Below are 26,408 nucleotides of genomic sequence, written 5' to 3'. Positions count from 1 at the left end.
TAAAAAGGCATGAACATTTTTTTTTTGTATCGAAAAAATATCGAACCGTGACACCAAAGTATCGAACCGAACCGAACCGTGAATTTTGTGTATCGTTGCACCCCTAATAAAAAATTAAAATGACTACAAAACTTAAAAACTGAGTTCCAGCATCAACAGAAATGAGCTAGCAAGACATTCGGGGGATTAAGTAAGACTATTGTAAAGAATAACTAAGCAATCAATTAGCAGAAATATGAAGAAGTGAACAAACTGCCCTTCCAACCCCAGTGCCAGAATAACACAGTGCAATCCAATTAACAGCAAACACCAATTAGGCAGCTCTTTTGCAGCTGGGGCTCACTAGCCTGCCATCTCTAACTGTAACCACCCAGCAGCTGATAAACAAAAAAATAATAATTAATGTTCAGTTATATGCTTAACTTTTGTTCTGAATTCCTTGTTAATTATTAAATATTTTATAGCTGCCCTGTTAGTAGCAGAGGAATGCTCTCTGGCCATCATACAAATTCCCAGCAGCTTACGTCAGTTTATCTCAGGGTCACCTACACACTTAGTATCATTGTAATCTCCCTATGACATAATCAATACTTGCCTTTTACGGCAGTCTACTGAAGGAATTAATGCCGTAATAAAATTAAGCTTTTTTTCTTTTTTACTTCTGAAGGATTTGTTTTAAATCTTGAAAGAGTTTGGTCCTTCCTAGTTCTGTAGCTTTTCCTTCTGATCTTCCCTCCCTCCTTTTGTTTAGAAATCAGAACTAACTTTGACGTTGCATCATCTTCTCAGCCTTTGTGAAGCTATGAAGCCTTTGTGTGGGTCGTGGAGCGTACTGTGATCACCCATTTTAAATGTCAACAACAGATCACACGGACAATTTATGATTAATGCCTTGCTGAACTAGCGTAGGAGTAGCGTTATGAACTGTGATTTAATCATTTTTTTTAATATAAGTCCATTTATTCAAATACAGAAACAGAAAAACATTGATTCATCTGTAGGTTGCAATTTCATACCTGTTAATCTCTTATCTTGAACACAACTTGATCGGGAACGGGTTGGGTCTGCCTTATAAGTCTGTGAAGGTTCTCAGTCATCCAGGTCATCGTAGTCAAAGGAGCTTGCGAAGAAAAGCGTCTGGACTTCTTTAAGTTACTTGAAGACGTTTCACCTCTCATCCGAGAAGCTTCTTCAGTTCTAAGGTCAAATGGTGGAGAGTCCCAGATATAAACCTAGTGGGAGTATCCCCCCACAGAGGGACAAAAGGACCCTACACCACCGGGCAGAACATGTTCCCTCTAAGCCTGAAGGAAAAAAGAAGGAACACACACATGTAAAGGAAGCACTCAAAACGTGCGGCTATCCTAAATGGGCGTTCTTAAAGTCAGCAAAGAGGCACAGAAAAGAAGATCAGACACCAGCGAGGGAGGATAAGAAAGACAGACGCAACAACATTGTCATCCCCCATGTAGCCGGTGTATCAGAAAAACTCAGGAGAGTTTTCTCCAAGCACGACATCCCGGTGCATTTCAGACCCAGCAAGACGCTCAGACAAAAACTGGTTCACCCGAAAGACAAAACGCCAAAACACAGACTTAACAATGTGGTGTTTGCTGTACAGTGCAGCGAGGAATGCTCAGACCTCTACATTGGAGAGATCAAACAGCCACTTCACAAGCGCATGGCACAACACAGAAGAGCCACCTCCACAGGACAAGACTCAGCAGTCCATCTGCATCTTAAGGATAAAGGACACTCTTTCGAGGATGCCAATGTTCACATTTTGGACAGAGAGGACAGATGGTTTGAAAGAGGAGTGAAATAAGCCATCTATGTCCACTGTGAGCGACCATCTTTGAACAGAGGCGGTGGTTTACGACACCAACTCTCTGCCATCTATAATCCAGTTTTGAGATCCCTTCCCAGATGCCTTAACGCCCACTCACATCCTGGGCCATCTGATCTCAGGAATTCGCATGATAAGGTGGGGCCAGGTTTCACAATGAACTCACCCGAAACTCTGGCTGATTGGGACCCACACCCAGTTTCACACCTTGGCTCAGGCGATTAGAGGATCATCAGGGGGTCCTTTTGTCCCTCTGTGGGGGGTTACTCCCACTAGGTTTATATCTGGGACTCTCCACCATTTGACCTTAGAACTGAAGAAGCTTCTCGGATGAGAGGTGAAACGTCTTCAAGTAACTTAAAGAAGTCCAGATGCTTTTCTAAGCTCCTTTGTCTGCCTTATAAGTTACAGTGAAGTACTCAAGTAAGAAGCGTCCTTGTACAGACCTTTAATCATCCTGTGTGTTTAGTCGAGCTTTTCAGGTTCCTTGGTATATATTGATCTCCTTCTCTGTTAATTTAGTGTTAGTATATCCTGTAAAAATATATGCTTTTAGACTGATTTATAGACGTTGCCTTTTGCCTTACTTCCATTTCTGTGGATGACCACTGTGTGCTCAGATTTTTGACTATGCTTTCCCTCTCCTTGCCCTGTATTTGCATCCTCCCCTTGCAACCTTGTTAGTTAGACACAGGTTTTTCTTACAATTGGACATTGAGAGTCAGTAGCATCACAGTCATAGCAGTTGCACTTTTGCGTACCTGAATCTTTTTTTCTGTTTCTACACTGTGTACAGACTCGCTTAACAACACGATGCTGAAGACCTCCGTAGGTGAACATTTTTTTTCTTTTACACAGAAAACTGATCAGAAATCAATAAAGAATCAGACTTGTAGACCTGATAATTGCATTGGTGTCACTGAAATCGTATCGATATGCATACGTATCTGGGACAATCTAAACAAGCTAGGTCCACTTAAAGACCCAAGACCTCAACACCATCTGATAGAACCTGAGAGTAACAGTGTCTGTATTAACAGTGATTAAATCATATATGATTATGATATATATGATTAAACCATGTAGAACCAGGGCTCGCAAAATTTCAAAATCCCTGATAGCCCTTCGAGCAGGCACTCTTCAGTTTTTGGTAGCCCAAAATAATTTATTTAGCCCGAATAAAAAAAAGAGGACAATTTTTTGATTGATGTTTTGTTTCCTTTACAATATTATACATGGAAACAAAACATCAATCTAAAAATATTCAAAACCCAAATTACAACAACAAATTACAATCATCAACTCAAATATTTGGTCCTAATTGAACAGAAATTTCTATGAACTTGCAAGAACTGTGTAGAATATGAATGTCAGATCCTGAATTTGAAATTTCCACTGAAATCACAGGTAAGAGGCAAGTGGAACCAAGATCTAGGACATTTGCTTTTTGAAGTTTGCAAAGACTGCTAAATTTTGCCAATGGTAGTTCACTCTTTGCAACATAGTACGCTGTTTTAAACTGATTTTCAGGTTTATTTTTAGTATGGTATTTGCAATTGGTGTTTGTTCTAGGAAAGATACTGCAGACTGAGCAATAATGCATTTCTTGCATTTCTCATGGGTTCTGATGGGGTCTTTCTTAAAATGACTGGTCCCAGTAACAAAGGCGGTTGTCGACTCAGAAATCGAGGGAAACTCACAACACACCCGGCAGAACATTATGTTATTTAGCTCGTCATATTCCAGCCACATAAATTCTTTTGTCCATTAAACCAAAAAAGCTGCGCTTTCCTTTTGCCTCGTAGTCTGATTTGTCATAACTTTTCCGTTTTGTGGTAAGCTTTTCTTTGGCTGTCCCTTCTTCACCCTGACCTGTCTTGTTTGGCTCTAAAGAACTAAAATACCTGCGTAAATCCATCTGCTTTTACACACATACTTACATAACAATCAGCAATTCTCTGCGCAATCAACCTCTCACATGTTTAAGCTTGCTGCAGGAGATTTCACTTGTCATGTTTGATAGTAAGCTAACGATTGATAAGACGATGCCAGAGGAATTGGTGCGCAATTAATCTGTGACTTACCAATCAGTGCTGCTGTTCTTTATACACAGTTTGCGCCATCGCAAAGTGAAAGTGAAAGCAAAAAACAAGCACAAATTTAAACGCGATTTCAATGTGTCACATATTGACAGTGGCTCATTGATGCCGATGACATAATTACTCAGCTACATTTGCGAAAGAATGCAAAAGCATTGACATATCCTTCCTTCCTATGATAGCCCGACGGGCAAGGCTGAGGTGGATTTTGGTAGCCCGACTGGAAAAATCGCTAGCCCCGGGACGTCGGGCTAGCAATTTTGCAAGCCCTGAGAACTGTGGTGGAGCTTGGTTGCATTTTCTGAAGGGTTTCAGTTGATGGGGGCTGGTTGGGAGATCAAGTGATCTGCCACATTTGCTGTAGAAGTTGACTTTGTAAGCTTCGTAAGCTTGACTTATGCCACACTACAAAGCTCCTCCAGTATTGGTCTAAAGAAATGTGACTTTAAGTTTCTGCCTGTACTAAATCTGAAAAAGTCCAATTATCAACTTCAATAATTATTTTATAGTCGTTTCATGCTTTTATACAATCATATAGATGTCTCTCTTTTGCTGAATAGTCTTATTTTAACATGACCAGTCAAAGGTTACCTAAACACAATCTTTGTATGCATTTTATTTAACAATATGATCACTGAACACCTCACACACCAAAGTAAAGCATCCCCAGTGCTCAGCCCTGCAGCTTGTCTCCCCCCACCCTGCGTTTTCTCTTCCTCTTCTCTGTCCTCTGCTACTCTGTCTGAGCCATTCAGGCACAACACCATAGGATTATCTCTCTCTCAGTGAAGCAGGCACACACGTAAAGTTTGCTGATCATATCAGAGATTTGAGTTCTCGGCTCCTGTTTTCCTGCTATGCACACTGATGCACCGTGGCTTTGTCAGACAGAGAGGACGGCAGGCAGCACTGAGCAATAATAAACAGATACGAGGGGTGGAGAGGAAGAGAGGGGCTGCCTTCTGGAGAAGCCCACGTGTCTTTTTTTTCTCCTAGCCATTAGCCGCTGTTGATGGAGGACTCGGGGTAAGCTTTTGTTGCTTCTTGGTGGGCTGTGCTCTCGTACTCTTGCGGTCTTTTGACAGCCTTTGTCTGGGGGTTTTACTCTTTTGATGCGTTGATGCCACTGGCCTTTCACCCTGGAAATTGTAATGCTTTTTGATGCTTATGCACTTGCAGTGGAGGGATAGGAATTCCTGATGCTCTTCCTTGTTTTTTGAGGATGCGGATCCAAGATTGCAGGTTATACTTGGGAAAAAGTCAAGAGTTAAACAAAGCAGCGTGATGGTAATTCATTTTGGAGGTTGCCGCCACTGTTTGAGGTTGTATATGCATGTGCGGGTTGGTATGAATGCATTGTTTCTGCTCACAATGAATAACTCATTGCATGATTTTACTTCAATTTAGATACAGTCATATTTATATAATAGTGTCTGTGTCGCCTTTATCGTTACTTGACTTTAATGAAAAGTGGGAGAAGCTGTTCAGCGGTTGTTTTCCCGCACTGCGATCTGCCTTTATGCACGCGAAGCAAAGGGCTATCCACAACAAAAGCCCCTCTCGGCATGTAGCTAATGGATTAACCAGGCATGATAAACACCCACTTCTTTACCCCACTCCCCACGCTGCATTGCTGCCCAGTTTGTTTTGCCCAGATTTGCCAGGTTACATCATAGCAGAAATTCCCCTTGATTATTTGTTTATTTATGGAGTAGTAAGCTCTGGGGGGGTGGGGGTGTCCAACCAATTTCCTCCCTCACTTCATCTCGGCTTTTTATTGTCAAAGGTGTCACTCCATCCTTTTCTCCATGGTTGACCCAAATAACCACGCAGCTTCTGCCCCTCCCCCTGACTTCTTATCAAAACACATCACTGGTGCTTCTCTTTCCATTGTTTCATATTCTTCTCTGAGGCATCAAACATTTTGCTCTTAATAGCTTTTGTATCGTTTTTGTTGTTTAATGCAACAGTAATCTGTCTGCTAATATATTGAGCTTTCCCAAAACAGATTTTAATTTGGTTTCCATATTCACAGTGCGTGGTGTGTGGAACAAAATGATGTAAATAATTTAACATGTCAAGAAAAGTGCTATGTCTTGCCAATCATTACATGTTGCTACTCTCATTTGTCTGTGATCAGTAACCATTTAGATTTGCATAAACACTGGAAGCAGGTGGAAACAGCCAGCCTGCTCTTGCCAAAACACATTAGCCATCCACATAATATATCAGGTTTGTGTAATCCTTACAAGGCAAAATGTAAATATTACAAGCTGTGGTTTCATGCAGAGTTAGAGGTAGGACTGTTTCTTTGCTTTTTACCTGGCACACAGCCCCCTCGTGAAACAATAACCTTAAAAAAACATAATAGAATTTGTTTTAGATGGAGCCAAAGTTAGCTATGGATTTTCCCTTTTGCACTGTTTCACCCGGTTTCCAATCTACTTCGCAAAGCCAAGTCATTAGATTTATGTTTAGCAAGAGTCATTAAAGCAGCGTTGATTTATATCCATATAGATCCATATAGATCTATGTATATATAACTCAGAGAAAGAAAGAGAATATTTCTCAAAATGTTGGTTTAACATACAAAGTTTGTCATTCCTGACAGATTCACTGGTCCATTTCTCTGCATTCCTGGTTAGTCCCTACAAAATACATGTAAAAATAAATTGCTCCATATTTAACATCAATACAGTGTCACAGAGGAAATTAGATTCTCTGACTGTAACATGACTTGTCTGGGGATGTTTTGTCTTCCCACGGTGGCTGTAGATGACATTTTACTTGCATTTCATGTTCATATCATTTGCATTTTATCTTGATCAGCATTCCAAATATTGTGGTTTGTTTGTAAATGTTGTTTGTAGGTCTTGTTTCATATGCAGACATTCACATCTTGCTACATATATTTGTTAAAAAGGAAGCCCCTGTGTCTCTGATGCTTGCAAATATCTAAAGAAAATTAAGTTTGGAATGTTTTGATCAATATGCAGTGGAACAAACTAGCAGCCTATGCCTACGCAAGCAGTCTGGTTTCTCCCAGAGGAGATTATCCTGCAGTTATTGCTACAACGGCTAATCCAGGATTCTGTTTTATGCGCTTCCTTTTGTTCAGACTGAAGTGTTTTAAACGATTGTCTGTAAAACTGAAACTTAACAAATTCCCAACCCTATGCGGTTACAATTACAAGAAGGCTAAAAGAGTGCCAATCAGGACTGATGAGTTTGTGTTTGGCAACCTACCCAAAAAAAACAGCAAAGCGATGTCATTTTTGTTGGTACCTTCTCAAACATGGGAATTTCTCATTACACAAGCTGTCAGTGTACAAGTAATAATAATAATAATAATGGATTGCATTTATATAGCGCTTTTCGGGGCCCTCAAAGCGCTGTACAATTCCACTATTCATTCACTCTCACATTCACACACTGGTGGAGGCAAGCTACAGTTGTAGCCACACAAGTGTATAAGTATAGTAGTGTAGAAGTATTACAAATGTCATGAATCGCTGTGCGGCAGGCAGGAGTTGGACCCAAAATGTAGGACTCAGAGACTCAGGGGATGAACTCAAAATTACAGCTTTATTTGCTGGTCACAGAAAACGAGCATACAAAACTAAACTGGGAAAATATAAACTCACACTTTGCAGAGAGGCACACAAGGAAACACACAGCTTGAGGGACAACACGACACTGACTCAGAGAAACACAGGGTTTAAATACACTGGGAAGTAACGAGGGGAATGAGACACAGAAGGAGGGCACAGCTGGGAGAAATCAGGACTGACGAGGCAAGCAAAGCAGGACGCATTCACATAAGACACGGACCTTCAAGGTAAAACAGGAAGTATCACACAGAGACGCGAACTTGACACAGTGGAGACAGCAACTAAGAAACACAGAGACATAAACCATAAGGCAGAGGTCTAAGAACCAAAATACACAGAGGGAAATACTAAGCTTGGAACACAAGAAACTAGACTTGAGGGAGTAACAAAAGACCAACCATAAGAACATAATGCACACTGCAGAGTGACAGAAAACAAGAAACTCAAACATGCAAAGACACACACTTACACAGAACAGAGGGGGCACAGAGAAACATGAAGGGCAAGGGATCAAAACTAGAAACGATAGAATAACTCACAAGTACAATAATACAAAAAATCACAAAGAACTAAAAACGCTGGGTCAGGAGACACAGGACCCTGACAACAAAAGTAAACTGAGTAGTTCTCAGGCACATTTATTGAAATATTAAAGATATATTTCCAAAACGAGATAGAGGTAGCTGCTGCAAAACACTCTAATTAACCTAATAAATGCCCCAGACCTTCAGTTTAACAACAAAACAACAAGTTCCTTTCACCATCAAATAGTCATGTTTTTTAGTTTGCATGAAAGGAAGTGTGTTCATTGTCTTTTAATTCCCTAAAAGTATTGCCTTTCATATTTCCTGACTAATAAAAGTGGATATTCTTTAAATGTACTGCAGTAGTCACACACCACAGTGCAACATAGGAAACTACAGTAAACACAAAAAAATTACAAAGCACTGAAACAACAACAATGTAGCATAAAAATATATGTACAGTTTAAACAGTGTGTATACATCATGCCCAGTTAAGAGCTTTTTGTCGTCAAGCCTTTCTTGCACTTTAGCTGGGGAGTAATTAATGTTTATGCCACAACCAGATGCACTCTCCTGCATCTCCCTGTGTTCTGTTTTCTTGCCCCTTTCAACACGTCACCACACATCGACACTCTTTTCCCCATTTCATAGGCAGTCATTGCACCCACAAAATGTCTATCTGAGCATTTTAAATACATTTCACATTACTCATATCATGACTTACACCTGTAGGCTCTCCAGATTTTGCAGACTAGATGGCCGGTTCTGCTTGTGCACAATGAAAAAAGCACTTTCTGTCGTGTAGAAGTGACAAAACATTGTAGATAAAAGCCATAAGTCTTAATCCAACTGATAATCTGAAATATGTGTTTTTGGCTGAAATTGATCTATAACCTTAGTATGGTTCATTACCTGAAGCCATAGATTCTCAGAGTTTTTCTCAAAATCCTCACATACCATACGAAAGTGACCAAGATCGGATTTGAAAATATCAGATTTGTGCCGTTCACACTGTCATACCATGATTGGATATGGGTCGCATAGGGTCGAAAAAGTCGGATTTGATGCACTTGCGCCTGCAGTGTGAACGTTTATTATTATCGGGGGATATTGAAGTTTTCCCTAGGTAATCTCTCACTAATCTATGCGTTGGTATTTTTTTTGTGAAACACTTGATGTTTGTTTTTTTTTTTTCTTGAAAGGTGCTATAGAAGTTAATATTATTTACTTACTTATATTGCTGGTTCACGACTTTAATTCCATCCAGTGGTATGCTGTGTGGCAGTTTGACAGTGTAGTCTTTCTGAAACTGCAATTTGTATTGTGTACTGAACCTGGTGGGCGTGAGGCATGAGTTTAAATATCGTTAGGCAGTCTGTGTGCTTAGTAATTATGCTGAGGTTTTGTAATCTGGTGAATATAGATATAAATATTAGATATTTTCAGACAAATAGAAAATCTTGTGCCATCACTAGTAGCCACAACTGATTAACTTCTGCAGCAGGTGTTCCAGTAAGGCCGTGGGATAATATTAAGTGACCATAATGAGTGAAGATTACCCTGCAATTTTACAGCAGTGTTCTGATAATAGCCGCCTGAGTCTATGCCACTGAAAATTAATAGCTAGTCATTAAATCTATTGACAGAGTAATCTCACGAGAGCAGGTAGAAAATAGCTGGAAGCATTCAGGCTATAAGGGTAAGACTGCATTTGAGTTAACCTGATATCAGCATGTATAAAGTAACCTGCTTGATTGACTAACCTTTGATGTCCCTTGATGCCAGTCTCTATTTTCCTTTGGTTTGTACGTTGTAATAAAGTTTATTAGCATATTATTGTAGTTTTTGTGGCAGCACCTTTTATTACAGTAGTAGCTGAGTAACAAAGCAGAAAAAATTACATAATAATGTGGTAATTTCTGAGTTATTACAATGCAATTACAAAGTAATAACAGTTAATATCAAGCAATATCATGGTAGCAACAGTGGTTACAGTTGAGTAATATTACACTCAAACTAGGGCTGGGCGATATGGCCTAAAATCCATATTGCGGTATAATTTGAAGTACGTGCAGTAACGATATATATCGCGATATATTCTTTTCTTCTGTATAATGTATTTTCGACACTGTAAGGCACACTTAAAATTCTTTAATTTTCTCAAAAATCGAGAGTGTGCCTATGAATTCTGGTTGTGCTTACTGACCTCAAACCGATTTTGGCATGCAGAAATCTGCTAAAAAATGTTTTAGTACAACTTTGGTAAGCCGCACTGCTTGATGGATTGTCAGAGCATTACGGCTGCCATAGTGAGGAGCTTTGTAATAATTTGGACCCAGTAATCTGGGTCCAAAACTTTGTCCGCTTCAGGTCCCAAAGTCAAACGAACACTGAGAGTTAAAAACTGTCTAAATTCTTTCATCTTTAATAAAATCATCAGCGTTGCTGCTTTACCAAGTGTAACAATTAAGTTTAACATCCATGCATCCATGAAAACAGAATTTATTAAATTTAACCGAAGTTAGAAGTTAACAGGAAGTTAGCTCGCTGGTTTCCACCTAAACATGACAGGTCAGGGACAAATGCAATCGCATAGCAGGATGCTATACACGGGGCAAACTTCAGTCAGGAGAACAACTGAGATTATTCATCCACAATACGAGGTTAGTTATTAATATACTGCAACAACATGGGAATAGAACAGCTGCGAGAGAATTCAACATTAATGAATCAATGTTACGGAAGTGGAGGAAGCGCAGTTTTTGGCTTTCCCCGTATTTCAAAAGTGCTTCATCTCTTTGCTATGACTGTTGCCCGGCATAATTTGCAGATGATAATGGTTGTAGCCGCTGCGACACTTTCGGCCAAAACAGGCGCAGCTTGATGACATCATCGACATGCGCTATCGGGGTAGAGCGGTATAGTCAAAATCTCTATCGTTGGCCAAATTTATATAGTTTCTATCGTATATCGTTTATATCGCCCACCCCTTACTCAAACTGATGTAACTGGATAATAAGGGGGGTAATGATGTGGAAATAAAGGCATCCGAGTGATAGTAATAGTTTAGTAATAGTAATTAGTAATAGTAGGGTAATACCTTGGTAACAACATGATAACCTGCTAGAAATAAGAAGGTAATCTTCACATTTTTATACAGAGTTTAAATTGTAATAACCTCGTAATAATAATGTAATTTTGACCAATTTTTTTGCATATTGGATAGTATTACTATATTATATTTATTGAATTTATTCTACCATAGATTCCCAACACCCTGCTGGTTTTAAAAGCAATAATGTAAATATTATGCTGCAAAATTCAAACCCACCTGTTACTCCATGTTAACAACCTTTTAAAACAAACTTAATGAACAGGACCACCTTTCACAGCATATTTTATATCTGGATGACAACACGTAACATGGTAAAAATATTTCAGGTAGGAAGGAAAGTGATCATGGAATGCATATTTCAAATGTCCAGTATACAAAAATAGGATCTCATCCATGTTCTCCCGCTTATCCAATTCAGGTTTGTAGGGGGGCTGCGCCGTCTTCTTCACTGATCTCTAACCGTCCAAAGATCCAGCCTCTCTTGCAGCAAGTAGCATCAGACTGCCCACTTGCATACTGTAAATGAGAAGTTTTGAAAGAAGAATAATGTTAAAGCAAGCATGATGTAATTGGCAGGTCTTTGAGCAACCATTTCAGAGATACGGATTGCCTTATTAAAAAGAAAAAAAAAAAGAAAAAATCCACTATTATAATTTGTGTATACAGTAAAATAATTAATTTATCTTTTTTTCTTTTCTGCCCAAAATAGTATATTGGAACACATTTGAATATTTAATGTGTATTATTAGAAATAAACCACAGCAAAATTCACTAGGGATGGATAGCTATATTCTGAGTACACCACACCTCTAACACTCTCGCCTAAACTGTTGAAACTGGAGTGCTTAATTTTTGGGTGAATACTTTAAGTAACAGTATAACTAACCACATCTAGTTCTTTATCAGTATTTTCAATAATTGTCAGCTATTTTGAGAAACCTTACTTTTATGCAACCTTAGTTTTTATTCTGTTAGTCAAATAAGCTAATAGGATATGGTTTAAGTTAATAAGTACACGGTCCCAAATATAACTATAACTATAAAATCACAGACATTACCTTCTTATTTCTAGCAGGTTATCATATTGTTACCAAGATATTATGCTACTATTACTAATTGGTTTTGCTTTAAACAATGTTTTTTAGTGAATCTCACTGCAGATGCTGGATTTGTTCTAATCGGATTTATAAATTCTAAAAGAGTTGTGAACTGAGTTTTTATGTGTCTCACACATCAGAGGGTTTTACATTCCTCTGCGCTTGTCTTGTCTTACAGTGCATAAGGAGAGTTATTTTGCTGCAGACTACCACAGCCTAAAGCCACCCTGCCAAATCGGGGACCATGTCTGGAGCCTACGATGAGTCCGCCAGTCTGGAGGAGACCACAGACAGTTTCTGGGAGGTGAGACAGCTAGGAGCAACATTTGACAGATTAAACTTAGCTGGGAAGTGACACGACCTAGTAATGAACTCTCAGTAAACCTACTTTATCTGAGAGAAAGATACAGGGCCTCATTTGTCAGCCGTTTGGAGATTTGCACGTAAATCAGGCAAGTACTTGCCACTGCGCATAGCAACAGATTTATCGACCGGAATGGATCACTGAGCTGCGGGTGCCTCAAACTCAGATCAGAAAATGACGCACACATTTCCTCAGCATGACAAATTACTCTATGTTGGTGCCATTATTTCTGATTGACTCGATTTATCAAGCCACATCTTGTATTATGGCACAGTTAAAATGAAAGGAAAAACAGAAATATTTCATTGTTGGCCCAACCTGTGCTCTCAAAGTGTAAGAACTCCTCACCAGTAGTCTTTTTTTTTTGTCCTGTGTATCTTTGTGGACAAGTCACCTTAAAAAGCTGTTCCTCAGGAGGTAGACCGAGTCCGCCATTAATCAGGTGTTTCAAACCCAACTCCTCCACTGTGCACGCGAGAGTGCTCTTGAACCACTTCGAGTGGTCCATTAGACTAGAAAAGTGGTGCATAAATGCCAGCCCATTTACCCGTTTGATTGCTAAACTGTGATCCTGATGAGACATCAAGCTGAAATGTGTCACCATATATTAAAATGCTCATCAGAAAATGAAGGAAAAAAATACAAATAAAATCAGCACAAGAACTAAAATAAAAATGCTTAGCTTATAAACCAAATGTGTCTTTAGCTGCCTTTTAAAACAATCCACAGAAAGAGCAAAACCTCCGGGGTGCAGGCAGAGCCTGCCGCGGGCCTCAAAGGTTTGATCAGCCCAGGCACTTAGGGCATGAGGGGACAGTTTGTTGAGTTGTGGTTATCTTTGTTAAATGGAAAATAAATGGGCCTTTTTCACATGAAACATAGCAAGAGCATGTACACACAGTAATGAATGAGTACCTACCTACACTGACTCTTTGGACTAATAAACACAAATTAAAGGTAAATACAGTTCACTTTACCATAAAATGTTGCAAACAAGAGCAATGAAGGGGTTAGATGAGGGGTGAAAAGATAAAAGCTCCCTGGCACTGTACATTAATCTTGGACGACCTGTCAATGCAAGTGGAATTTGACCAGCATATTTATAAAGAAGCTGATGAGGGAAGAGGAAAAGGTGAGTCAGTGGGTGTGGGATACCAGATGAACAAACTGCGGTTAATGCAGGGCAGAATCGGAAATAACAGGAGGGTTACGCTGAGTTCAGAAAACACTATTTCAGGGGGCTTTTTCTAAATGGTAGCATTCCAAGCTGTGATTGGCTCATCGTCCATGTCTATCAGCCAAGTCAGAGTAAGATTTTATAATCTCTGAATTTGGCACCAGTATAGACAAAGGCAGTCCAAACGATGGATTAATAGAGATGGGATGAGGATGAGTTATCTGTGGGACAAATCACCTTATTCCAGATCATGCCAGTGAAAAAGGTACTGTGTTTATTGGTCCCAACAGGTTGATAGTTTATCACTGTAGATCAGTCTTACTTTGTTTGATTAATCTGTTGTTTTCTGTATATGAAAAATAGGAAATTTCCAGCACAACTTCCTATGGTCTGTTTGTTGCTTATTTCATCTGTCTGTCAGATCAAAGATTTTCAGTGTACCATCTGCTAAGTTGAAGGATTGCACCATTTTGTCAAAACTGAAATGCTGGAAGTAGGCGATTTTCTGCGTAAATATTAATGGTTTCTGCTTGTCTGTTGTTTCAATTGCAATTTGTTGTTCTGGGTTTTTCCCACAAGATTACATCAGCTGCAACCTTTTCTGAGCAAAAACAGCCCTGAGTAATTTGAGAAACTAGTACCAAGAAGCTCATTCATTATATATGAGAGGTGGTGACTCAGGTGAGGTGGTAAGGTAGCAATTTGCTGTTGAAATTATTCACCTCATCAGTACAGACTGTCCTGTTGCTTTATGTTCAGATGCAGGAGTTTGTTTGATGAATGTACTCAGGAGGCGCTTTAGACAGAAGACTTCATACATTCGGGTTTTTTATATTCGATCTCCTCTCAGACTCGGTTCAGTTTTATCCTCATCATGTCTCTTCATGTTCGGGAGTCAGGTGGAGGGGCAGAGGTATTTGCTTCCAGCACATAGTCACTTTATCACAGTCAGCCACTGCATTACTGCTGTGGAGCTGCTGCAGTGCTGCCTGCTGATCGCTGACTCAGCTCACTGCTGCTCCAGCAGAGGCCTGGTCTGGAATGCAATCATTTGCTCCTCCCAGCTGCTTTCATTTAGTTCCGATTTTAGGCTTGTTGGGTGTTGCTTTCAAGGTGTATTAAGTGTAAACATCTAGTGCCTGTTCAGCAAAGATGCAGTCCTGCTAAAAGTGTAAAATGAAGCCAGTAAACTGGGGTTCAGCCTCTGTGTAGCTCTCTCTCTCTCACAGGGGCTCTGTCTCTCGGCAGAGCTCTCCATGAGGTTGCTGCTCCTGCATCCATGGAGAGTTGTACATTATATGACATTAACCCATCCCCTGCTTTCATTGCATAACTTTGCACAGCAGCAGCAGCCATTTCCCTGCTGATCCTTCCTGCTTCACCGACAGGCTTTTGGGTTTTTTTTTCAAGGTGCACCAAATAACAGTAGAAGTACACAGGTCATGTAAATCCATTATCACTTTAATACCAATACTTTATATAGCTTTAGCTAGAACCAGAAAAGACCCATATTTTAGGAGATAGTCTGAGACAATTTTTTTTCTTGTTTTGTAATACATATATATTTAGGCATTTATTCAAATGTGTACAGTTGACATGACAGCAGATAACCGTGTGACATTGGTCCACAGTTGCAAGTAGTTTTAGTGAAAAGTAGTTTTTACAAACAAAGGGGGTATCTGAAAACTATCTGAAATCACAGTATGGGTCCTAATAACCCAGTGATGCTATGGGAATTCTGATGTCCTGATTTGAACATTTTAGGACACATTTAAGTTAAAGGAGACTTACTGTGCAAATTTCAAACACGTTTTTATTCTTGGACCCTACCAGAGTGACTTTGCATAAAATGCAGTTTAGAATAATCTTTATTTATCATATAATTGGCCTTTGTGCAGCCCTTCAGTTCACCTTGTGACTGAAACAAGCTATTTTAGCTCCCCTCCCTTTAAGTCAACTTTTGTCCGATTGGCTGGGACGTGTGTGGTGTTACTATGCTCAAGGCCACTGGACCGTCCTTGATCAGCTGTGTTTGTCATCATCCACTTCAGGCTCACTTCAGATAGTCTAATCAGTGAACCAAATCAGTAAACTGAGGTGGACAAACAAGCTTGACTGAGGATGTTTTAAGCCAGCAAACAGTTTGTGTCACTTGCTATGCGGTTAACTGACAAGTTTGTGTAAAAAGGATTATTGGACTAACAGTCTATTTATTGTGATACCTAAAAGATGTCTGCAGCCTTTTTTGACTAGCAGCTTTTCATAGAAAGCTGTTGGTCTGAACTGATTATAAATTAACTAAATCTCACAGCTCAAAGCCTTAGGTGATGAATTTTCTTCCAAGAACCTCGATGAGGCAGAACACGAATATTTTAAGAACATAATCATTAGTGATCCCCACAGCAGATGGCTGTTCCTCCCCGAGCCCACTTCTTCCTGTTCAAAAAAATAGTTTTTCCTTCCCACTGCCATCAAGTACTTGCTCTGTTACAACAAAATTAAATGCCATCAGGCAACAGTTGGGATTTGGTTGTGTATAAATACTGGGTGAGTAACCTGAATGTCACTGTGATGTTTATTTGTTTTTATATAAGGTTGGGAACTACAAACGCACGGTGAAGCGGATTGATGATGGTCATCGGCTCTGCAATGATCTGATGAACTGCATCCAAGAGCGTGCCAAAATTGAGAAATCCTACGCACAGCAACTGACCGAGTGGTCCAAGAGATGGAAGCAGCTGGTAGACAAAGGTGAGAGATCATTTTACCCAATTCCAAAAAACATTGGATACTTTGTAAAAAGAAAAACAGAATGCAAAGATTTGCAGTTCTGATGAAGCCATATTTTATTTAAGACAGAGCACAGAAAACGTATCAAGTGTTTAAATTGATAAAATGTGCATTTTGATAATATCTGATTTTATATAAAATGATATTATGTACTGTAAACGGGAGATATTCAAAATCTTTGCGATTTTATGTTGAGGGCCATTATTCTGACTTTGTTTCATAATTTGTGAATGTAGTTTTTTGCAAACTGATGAATCGATGCCAATCTTTAATTCTATGAAACTCTGCCTTGCAGAGGTATTTTTTTTATTTCCATTAATAAAACCCATTTATACTCATGTTAATGATCTGCTGTTAGTTACTCCAACTGTTTTTTTAGTACCAGATACCTTTCCAGAGACAAATTGTTGCCAACAAATTCAAAATCAGCTATTATTATTCATGAAATAGTGAAATGTTGCAGTTTAAGCTTTTGATATTTTTTGTTCTATTGTGAATAAAATATGGGCTTATGAAATTTTAAAATCATTGTCATTGCATTATGTTTTAATTGACATTTTACACAGAGTCCCAACTTTTTCAGGGTTGGGTTTGTATTTCATATTAACATGGAGATACATTACTAGTCTTTATTCACAAATTGCCTTCAAAGTGCAGTAAACAGAAAGACATCTTTTGCATTTAATATGGGAACAGTTTTCCTCAATACCCATTTATAGATTTTAGGGAATAGACCGATCCTTCCTCTAGGCTTCTGCTCTCAGTGTCGTCTTTCACCCCCCAGATCTGAGTCCATGTCAAATAAAGTTTTGATACTTTACCCACACTTCCTTCTTTCACTAGGGCCTCAGTACGGCACAGTAGAACGAGCTTGGATGGCGATGATGACAGAGGCCGAGAACGTGAGCGAGCTCCATCAGGACATAAAGAACTACCTGATCAATGAGGACTTTGAGAAAGTGAAGAACTGGCAGAAAGACTCGTACCACAAACAAATGATGGGTGGATTCAAGGAAACCAAAGAGGCAGAGGAAGGCTTCAAGAAGGCTCAGAAACCATGGGCCAAAAAGCTGAAAGAGGTGAGGGAGTGTGGACTTTACCAGGACTCGTTTTAAATCTTCAAAGTTTGATTACATACTGCTTTCTTCTGTTTATGTTGAATTTCCTTCTTCAGCTCGAGGCTGCCAAGAAAACATACCACATGGCCTGCAAAGAGGAGAAGCTGGCTACCACCAGAGAGGCCAACATCAAGGGAGAGTCATCTGTGGCAGCTGATCAGCAGAAGAAACTCCATGAGAAAGTGGACAAATGTAAACAGGACTCACAGAAGGTGAGAACATCAGCTGCCGCTGCTCCAGCATCATTATGCAAAAGATATTTTCTGCAATAATGCCAAAGGCAAATAAGGCTATTTTAAGGCTGTCTGATTGGAGCCAGTGCAGCATTGTTAATATGTGACAGTATGCCACTCCTTCAGTCAGTAACTCTCATTCACTGCTCTTGACATGGACTCTAGTCTCATTTTACTGCCTCAGTGCTGGAACATTTGATACTGTTCTCTCAAGATTAGTCCGTTTCAAATTGACTCCATAAATGAAACTTATATGAACACGTGGAATACGTGTGTTATTAAAACTAAAACAATGGTCACCCCAAGCCATTTTGATCTTATTACAGACTGAAATATAAATAATTGTAATCATTTTTTAAAAGCAGCTCAGTCACATTATCTGGGGTTTTTTTGGTGGTTTTTTTCTTTTTGGGGGGGGGGTGGAGCTTAAAACAGGAGACAGGAGAAAGCTGACATTAGTTAGAGACTGGTTCTTTGGCACCAGAAGTAGAAGAACTTCTGGAGCAGAACCATTTCAGTTAAACAGAATTAAACTGACATTGTACCACTAATCTAGGACCAGTGTTATTAATTTCAACTAACAAATAGGCTAATGCCAGTGCTCAAAAATGGCTGGACCTAAAGTTTGAAACACTGATATAACTGCCTCTAGGAGGTGCTGCATCAAAACATTCACAGGGTAATTTACAGATGCAGCGTTCTTCTCGTGGTACCAGCCACTACTTCCATTCATATAATGGTTCAGGTGCCGTGATAAAGCAGCCAATTGTGTGTGTGGTGATTGTAAGGGAGCAATGTCAATAGGGATATGATTTTTTTTAACTGTTTTTGGACATCAGTAGAGTAGTATGCCACAGACATATAAGCCAAAATTAATCAACTACAATAAGCAGGATGCTTTCTTTGTTCTTTTTGGTTATTTGTCCATGACAAGAAGCAATTTCTGATCAGTCAAATTTTATTTGTAACCTTGCCTGAACCTCATGCTAGGTAACGTTGCTAAATGTGCTTCAGAAGTGACTGAGGACAGGAAAATATAATAAAACAAGCAGATAATAGACACAGATAAGCAATTTAACCTAAAACCAAAACATTGCAGAGAGTGTGATACGATATGATAAAATTAACAACAATTAAAAAGCAGGCAAGTTGAAACCACAGGCTGCATGTTGGATAAATGGAGAAATGGATGGATGGATTTTTAGTAAAACTAAAAAGTAAAAATTAAGAGGCATAAATACTTGAATCAAGAAATAAGAATAAAAGTACAAATTAGATCAAATAAAAACAGTACATGAAATAAGGTGATGAGGTAAGTTTAAACATTTTAACACTTCCAGCTGCTCTCAGGTCATCTGGCAGTCTGATGCCATGGTTCAGCGGTGCCAAGGGTACTTTGCAACGATTAGCATATTAATGCCAGAGGTTTATACATGGAAGCATGAGACCGTGAAGAGCTTTGCTTCTGGAATGATTCTTTAATCATGTAATGTCCGTGTGTGTTGCAACACAGGCTAAGGAGAAGTATGAGAAGGCTCTGGATGAGCTGAGTAAATGCACCCCTTCATACATGGAGAACATGGAGCAGGTGTTCGACCAGTGCCAGCAGTTTGAAGAGAAGAGGCTGAGTTTCCTCAGGGAGGTGCTGCTGGATGTCAAACGCCACCTCAACCTCACAGAGAACCAAAGGTCTGACATGACTGAAAGTGTTACGATAACAAGACAGCAATCATGTAAACATTACCCATTCACCAAATCCCCACTCTCTGTTCACAGTTATGCTACAGTGTACAGAGAGCTTGAACGCACCATCACATCAGCCAGCCCACAAGAAGATCTGAAGTGGTTCAGCAACGCTCACGGCCCCGGCATGCACATGAACTGGCCACAGTTTGAGGTAATTAAACACTAGAACAGGCTGCACGTGTGCGGGTGGACCATTACAGAGAAATAACGATTTATAAAGCAGTACCGGTATATGGATGAAGCAGGGTGTTAAATATTTATTACATATTAGAAAAAACAATACGTTTATATTCAGCATATCCCTGAATATATATGAGATTGTATAATAAAAAAGATGTATATGAAATCCAACTCTAAATCTATTACATCCAAATCTAAACCGTTTTTCCATCTTTTTCTGTTTTGTTTTTTTGCAGGAATACAACCCAGACCTTGTCCATAACATCTCTAAGAAAGAAAAGTCAAAGAAAGGAAATGATGTAGTCATGCTAACTCATGTTACAACAGCAGGAGACCACGCTGTAGACCGAGGAAGGTAACAGCTTACCAGTTATCAGTGCTTTAATGCATATCCTAATCCACATCATCCTCTGAGTGCCTTTTGTATTGTTTGTGAAAAAAATTTCTTTCAGTGTAAGCAGCTACGATAAAAACCAGCCGTACACAGCCTCCACAGAATGGTCAGATGAGGACCAGACAGCCCCGAACTCAGGCAACGACACCAACGGAGGGATGAACCCCTTCGATGAAGATGTGGGCACAGGTGTGAGAGTGAGAGCGCTGTATGACTATGATGGCCAAGAGCAGGACGAGCTCAGCTTCAGAGTTGGTGAGTGAGACAAAATGGTTAATGTTATGAAAACCACTGGAAAAGCTTTTGAGGATCCTGCGTGACGCCGCAAGTTTTTATTTTATCTGAGATCAGCAGTGTTTATGTAATTTTATTGCACTTTGGCGTTGTTTCTCAGACTCTCTTCCTCTGTTAAAGGTGATGAGCTGACGAAACTGGAGGATGAGGATGATCAGGGCTGGTGTAAAGGTCGCCTGGACAACGGCAAGCTCGGTCTTTACCCAGCCAATTACGTGGAGACAATTTAGAAGTTCCAGCTGAGGACGTTTCCTCATCAAACCCAGACTGAACCGTCCGGTCATAACTGCACATTGCCAGAGACCTGAAATCAAATCAAAGCCTTCTCTTCCTGTCAGGCACAGTGAGCTGTCTTCATCTCTGCACTCATGGTGGAGAAGACTGACAGCTCAATCTGTTCAGGATCACTTCACCTCCAGATACTGCAACTGAAGCAAAATATTATTGTGTCTTTCGTGTGTAGCTGTGTTTGACACCGGTTGTGACGCTAACACGCCATACAAGATGTTCTCTCATTGTATTATTGATGTGGTAACGTCAGCTGTGCCTGGATAGCGAGAATGAGCTGTGCGTTGCGCATTTCATGTGTATATTTTTTTAACAGTTGGGATGCTTGTACAGTTTTTTTCCTCACTGAGTACAGTGTTTTCATTCTCAGTATTTACACATTTAGCCTTTGAGGAATAATTTGACATTTTGGGAAATGCGCATGTTCGCTTTCGTCCTGACTGACAAGATGAGAAGATTTATGCTGCTTGAATGTGAGTCTGAAAACAGCTCGTTGTTCAAACTCAAAAAAGATAGGTATATCTTTTGGCTAAAATCTCAGCAAATTAGATATATAGTTATGTTACAGTCACACTAGGGAAAGCAGTGGTTTAAGCCTCCCAAAAGGTTTTGCGACTGCAGTGAACTTGTGATCTTGTCGCCTTTGAAGTGGTTGTTTTAAAGACCAGATTCAGATTGATTGCAACATTGTTGCAGTGTGGCTGGATTTATTAATTAGATGATAGTTATTTGTAAAATTCACTAAACTTTCTCAGAGTGACTGCAGTCAGTCTGAGTCTGACTGTGAAGTCAGGTTGCCTCCACCATTCAACCTGTGCAGTCTACATGCAATCGAAAGTGGCCAGCTACTGGAGTTGGCGGCGTTGCATACAACCAGTTGGTCACTGTACTTTCAGTTGGTTTCTGACACCTGAAAAATGAAATGCAACCACCAGGCAACCACTGCTTTTTCCTAGTGAAAAGTAGCTTGCTGTCCTGTTTTTACTCTAGTGTGACTGAACCCTTGGCAACTGTCAGCAATTGCAACCACTCTGTCAACCTTTGCCCCTTTACTCCACAAATACTCTCTTCTCTGGTGGAAGTTAGTTCTTCCAAATTGCATCTTTTTAAGTTGGAACAAAGTGAAGGCTACAAACATAAAGTGTTCATCTCAGCTTAGTGCTTTTTAACAACATACTAATGGCTGTTTCAGTGGTTACTGCTCTCCTGGAATTAACACTAGCTACCTTGGTTAGCAGGTTAACCTGTTGCTTACCTATAAAAACCTGAGAAAAACTAGAATCCAGTCTTCTTCGACAGGCTATTAGTGCACTTAACCACATAGTGAGCCATGTTCAACAGATAATTTCATTAAATGCTCCAAAAGGCACCAAGAGATGCCACCTAACAAACAGCTGGATAGTATGAATTTAAGCCCTTATATGATTTAAAGGCTTGAGCAATATAGAAGCAGTGGCTTCATATTTCACCTGTGAAAGTTTACAATGGTTTAACACACAGCTTATACATGCAATACGTCCAGTTCGTCAAACCACAGACAAAAAAAGTAAAAGTTACTTTCGGCTGGCTTGTCACAAGGGGTCGCCACAGCAGGCTGCTCTGTAAGCATGATTTGGCAGATTTTACGCAACCTCGAAGAGGATTTGTTTCTCTGGCTGGAATCAAACCAGCTGCAATAGCACAAGAGGTTATTTAGAGGTTTTGAGTTAATGTAGAATACAAACACGAGAGATGTGTCAATCTTCTCATCTTACTGTTTGCAAGAAAGCAAGAAGCATATTTTCCCAGAATGCTGAACTGATTCTTTAATGCCTTGACTTGTTTTCGTGCTCCACTCTGCAGCATGTCTCTGAATTAGCATTTTGAAACCAGATAAAAGACTGCTCCCCATCAGTACAAAAACACACACGCACACCACAGCCACTCTAAGCCGAGCTTGTCTTTGAAATGGAAATATGTGCTCTACCAGACACTGCGAGGATTGTTTACATTAACCTCCGCTGTCCCGCCCTTCAACAGCAGTGTGTCTGTTTAAGACTTTTACCTTCCACCAAGTTTCTCTTCATCTACGTGTGTTAATAACGTCAACAGCACGAGCTAAAACCTGTCTGGAGATATAAAGCTGCAGCTGTTTTGTGCGGAGATTTGAGTGAATGTGAGTGTTTTGGCATTATCAGCTCCGTGATTAGGTGCATGCTGATGCTCTCACACACTGCTTGCTCATCTTGTCTGAACTGAAGCAGTGCATGGCCTTTATGAGTTTCCACCAAATTATCAACTGAATTTTGATTAAATTAATACTCCTAGGCTGTGGGCATTATTAGCACCTGTGCAGACTGTATTCAGTTTTGTGTCTTTCTGTTTAAATATTTTGAATTCAGAGTGTGTGTGTGGCCCCGCGATACGTGGTTTTGATTGCTTTACTACTGGTGAAGACTGCTCTCTTGTCAGTGAGGAAGGCAGGTGTTCTTTAACTGATGCAGCTAGAGAAAGCTCCAATGTGAAAAGCGGAAAGAGGATCCGTCTCTGAAATATTGATGAGACAGTCGCCTTTTCTGCTGCATGAACTAAATTCATTTCCACGGGATCCAGAAGGGAAATGTCTCTTGTTGTCGTATTAATGCCTCTGTGTACTATTTTTTTAAGCGTTGCCTCTGTTAACACTGGATTCAGAGTGAAATATGTACTGCCTTACCAAAATCTACCATCTTGCCACTCCAAAAACTCTCAGCCGCCGCCTTCAATGAAGTGAAAGAGAGCTCATCACCAGAGAATCTGACTCCAGCTTATGAAGATCACTTTACACCAACATGACACACAGACGCTCTTTGACTGATTGAAGATTATATAAATTTAAACACTACAGCATCTTTACTGTCTCAATGTATCTTTATATTTAAAGCTGAATGGGACTATTTACAAGTTTAATGAAAAGGAAAAAGGAAAAGCTACAGATGCAGCATCCACTGTGAAACTCCTGAAGGATGGGAAAGCATATTTTAAAACGCTCAAGCACCTCCAACTCCTCTTTTTGTCTCTCTGTTTAGTGCTCATGCTGCGAATTAGAGGGCTTTCTTGATTTTTTCTTTTTTCATTTAGCATAGTGCTGTAATTTTCCAACTGTAGTGCCTGTTCAAGCAAAAATAAAAGATGTCATCGGAAAACTGAGGCACACACAGAGTCTGAGTCAAAGATTAATCGCAAAGGTTAGATTCATCGCCGGACCAAAACAAGTGATGCTGCACATAAACATGGATATTATGGTGCAATTTGATATGAATGAGAAAGCGGAAATACCCTGCAGGGAAAGGTCCAGCATTCAAAGTGACGTGGCGTTATAGAGAGGTATAAAGGTTAAATTGTCTAGTGTGCAGAAAAATGGCCTCTGTTAGCATAAAGAGATTGATTACTGTGAATGTGGAAATTAAAGTTTAGCCACTTTGAACAAAAATTATATGTTGGTGTTAAAGCGTCATGTTTTTATACTCTATCTGGCTGTCAGATGAATTAAGGGGAGGACAAAATTACAGGTTGGCTTCACACCAATTATTTGTTTTGGGAGATGCTCAAACCATTTATGATCAGTCATCACAAATACTTTATTTTCGTGGCATGCAGTGTACCTGGGTATTGTTGCCGACCACGTCAAACCCTTTGTGACCACAGTGTGGTCAGCTGTGATGAACAAAGTGGGATTCTTAGTTTTCTGCTTTTGCATTGTTGACACACGGTAATAAAAAAAAATCCAAACCAAAAGGGGAAAAAAATCTAAATATCTTTAATGAGAGGGGCTCGTTTATAAACCGCAACTAGCAGTGTATTTAATAATGATTTTCATCATTTAATATGATTTCACAAAAAATCTGCAGCCTGCCACAAGAGGGCAGCATAACCCAAGACTCACTAAAGATGTTCCAACAAATAGTCATAGAACATATATTCTAATTTTCATATACCCAACAAAAGCAGCAGTGAAAAAAACAAAAAGTAAAACAGCACTTCCAAGCCAAGTGATTCATGATGTAGAGGAAAGTAGTTGTTTGTCGCTTGTTTATTCTGCAATCACTTATACAGCACTTTCTAGTCTTACTGACAACATTATGCTCCAAGCCATATTTGGCCTTTTCATATATATTCATGCAGCACTTTTGTCTGTGTTATTAAACTCTTCATCCACCTTGCATTAAACCTATGGCCAAGTCCGAATCACCAGTTAACCTAAAGTAATCTATATCACTGTGGGGAGAGCTCGGAGTGCCCAGAGGAAATCAATGCAGACTCCACACAGAAGGGACAGGAGATGAGAACATTCAAACACAGAGCCCTCTTAATGTCAGGCAAAGGTGCTAACCACTGCGCCGAAGTCAGTTCGCTGATGGAGCTACTGATCAAATTTGTGGTTATGCTTTTTCACATTACAGTTGTCACATGACTTACAGGGAAATTCAGCAATGGAAAAAAACCTGCTACAAAACTAGTCTCTGTCTTTTGTGGTTGGGTGGATGTTTCTAAACAGACAACAGCACATCTTATTGGTAGTCCTAACACCTACCAAACATAGGTTTATCTTGTATTTGATCTTATATCTTGTCAGAAGGGTTAAAAAAAAAATACTGTAATTTTCTGAAGCTTTACATTACCTATCTGTCACTTCAGCATGGTGAAGATGACTAAAGTAATCACAGATATCACACAGTCATAGCTTTTGACTGAAAGGATGACATCGTAATTCCACTTAAGCCTTTTAAAACATGTGTCCCTATGTGTCAAACTACCCAGAGGGAAACATGGATCAAGAGGCTCATGAGCCTATCCCAACGTGTATACAACACGTTGGGATAGGCTCACCTCTTATTCATCAAAAGAACCGCTTTTCATCTACAACAGTAAACTGGTCCGCATAGCTCCGGGCCACCTCGTTTTGGCAGATGTTCTCCCTCTGACTCGCTGCAAGATTGAGTGCAATTGTGAAATCTCTCAAAACCTGTTGGACTTCTCGAGAGCACAGTTGGAGGTGGGAAAAGTTAACATGACACTAAGGACATGAACCGGAAAAGAATATACATAAAAAGTAATTAGATGATAAGAGTTGAGCCTTTTAGGAACGTCACAAAGCTGATTTTACATTCACTTCATTTACTTAGACACAGCAAACAGATCCAGTCAACAACAAAAAAAAGGTTTGAACAAAGAGTTCTGATCCCACAGATGTTTGCTTAGACCAGATCTTCCCAAAGTGTGGGGCCCGCCCCCTAAGGGGGGCGCAGAGTCATTGCGGAGGGCATGAAAAGGGAAAAAACAACGCTTGGACACTGCTAGCACGGGGCGCCCACACAAACGCAAAGCAGGAGATGAAGCATCGCTGAATATGTTTCCAAACCAACTTCATTCTAAGCCAAAGACTAGAAAATATGGTGAAGCATATCTTCCCTTTGGCTTCACCTGCACAAGTGCCAAGGTAGGTCTCCCCTGCAGAATTGGTTTTCCCTGCAGGTGCTGGGCTCTTCAAATCACTGACAAACAGTATCCCAC

General features: G+C 39.8%; 1 protein-coding gene across 1 annotated transcript in view; it reads left to right on the top strand.

Moving 5' to 3' along the window:
* Positions 1-24,330, top strand: part of pacsin1b (protein kinase C and casein kinase substrate in neurons 1b) — a 36,194-nt gene extending 11,864 nt beyond the window's left edge. Inside the window, exons 2-10 of the mRNA XM_085274943.1 lie at positions 12,471-12,596; positions 16,428-16,584; positions 17,467-17,702; positions 17,798-17,953; positions 19,488-19,663; positions 19,751-19,871; positions 20,137-20,255; positions 20,353-20,549; positions 20,709-24,330. Coding sequence (XP_085131069.1) covers positions 12,537-12,596; positions 16,428-16,584; positions 17,467-17,702; positions 17,798-17,953; positions 19,488-19,663; positions 19,751-19,871; positions 20,137-20,255; positions 20,353-20,549; positions 20,709-20,818 — 1,332 coding nt within the window. The 5' untranslated portion in view covers positions 12,471-12,536 and the 3' untranslated portion in view covers positions 20,819-24,330. The remainder of the gene's footprint in view (positions 1-12,470; positions 12,597-16,427; positions 16,585-17,466; positions 17,703-17,797; positions 17,954-19,487; positions 19,664-19,750; positions 19,872-20,136; positions 20,256-20,352; positions 20,550-20,708) is intronic.
* Positions 24,331-26,408: the final 2,078 nt, after the last annotated feature.

Source organism: Mchenga conophoros, linkage group LG5, assembly GCF_057382185.1.
Source record: "Mchenga conophoros isolate Kocher_MC1m ecotype Shallow Benthic linkage group LG5, M_conophoros_male_GT1.1, whole genome shotgun sequence".
Lineage (NCBI taxonomy): Eukaryota > Metazoa > Chordata > Actinopteri > Cichliformes > Cichlidae > Mchenga > Mchenga conophoros.
This window is presented reverse-complemented; position numbering and strand designations above follow the sequence as displayed.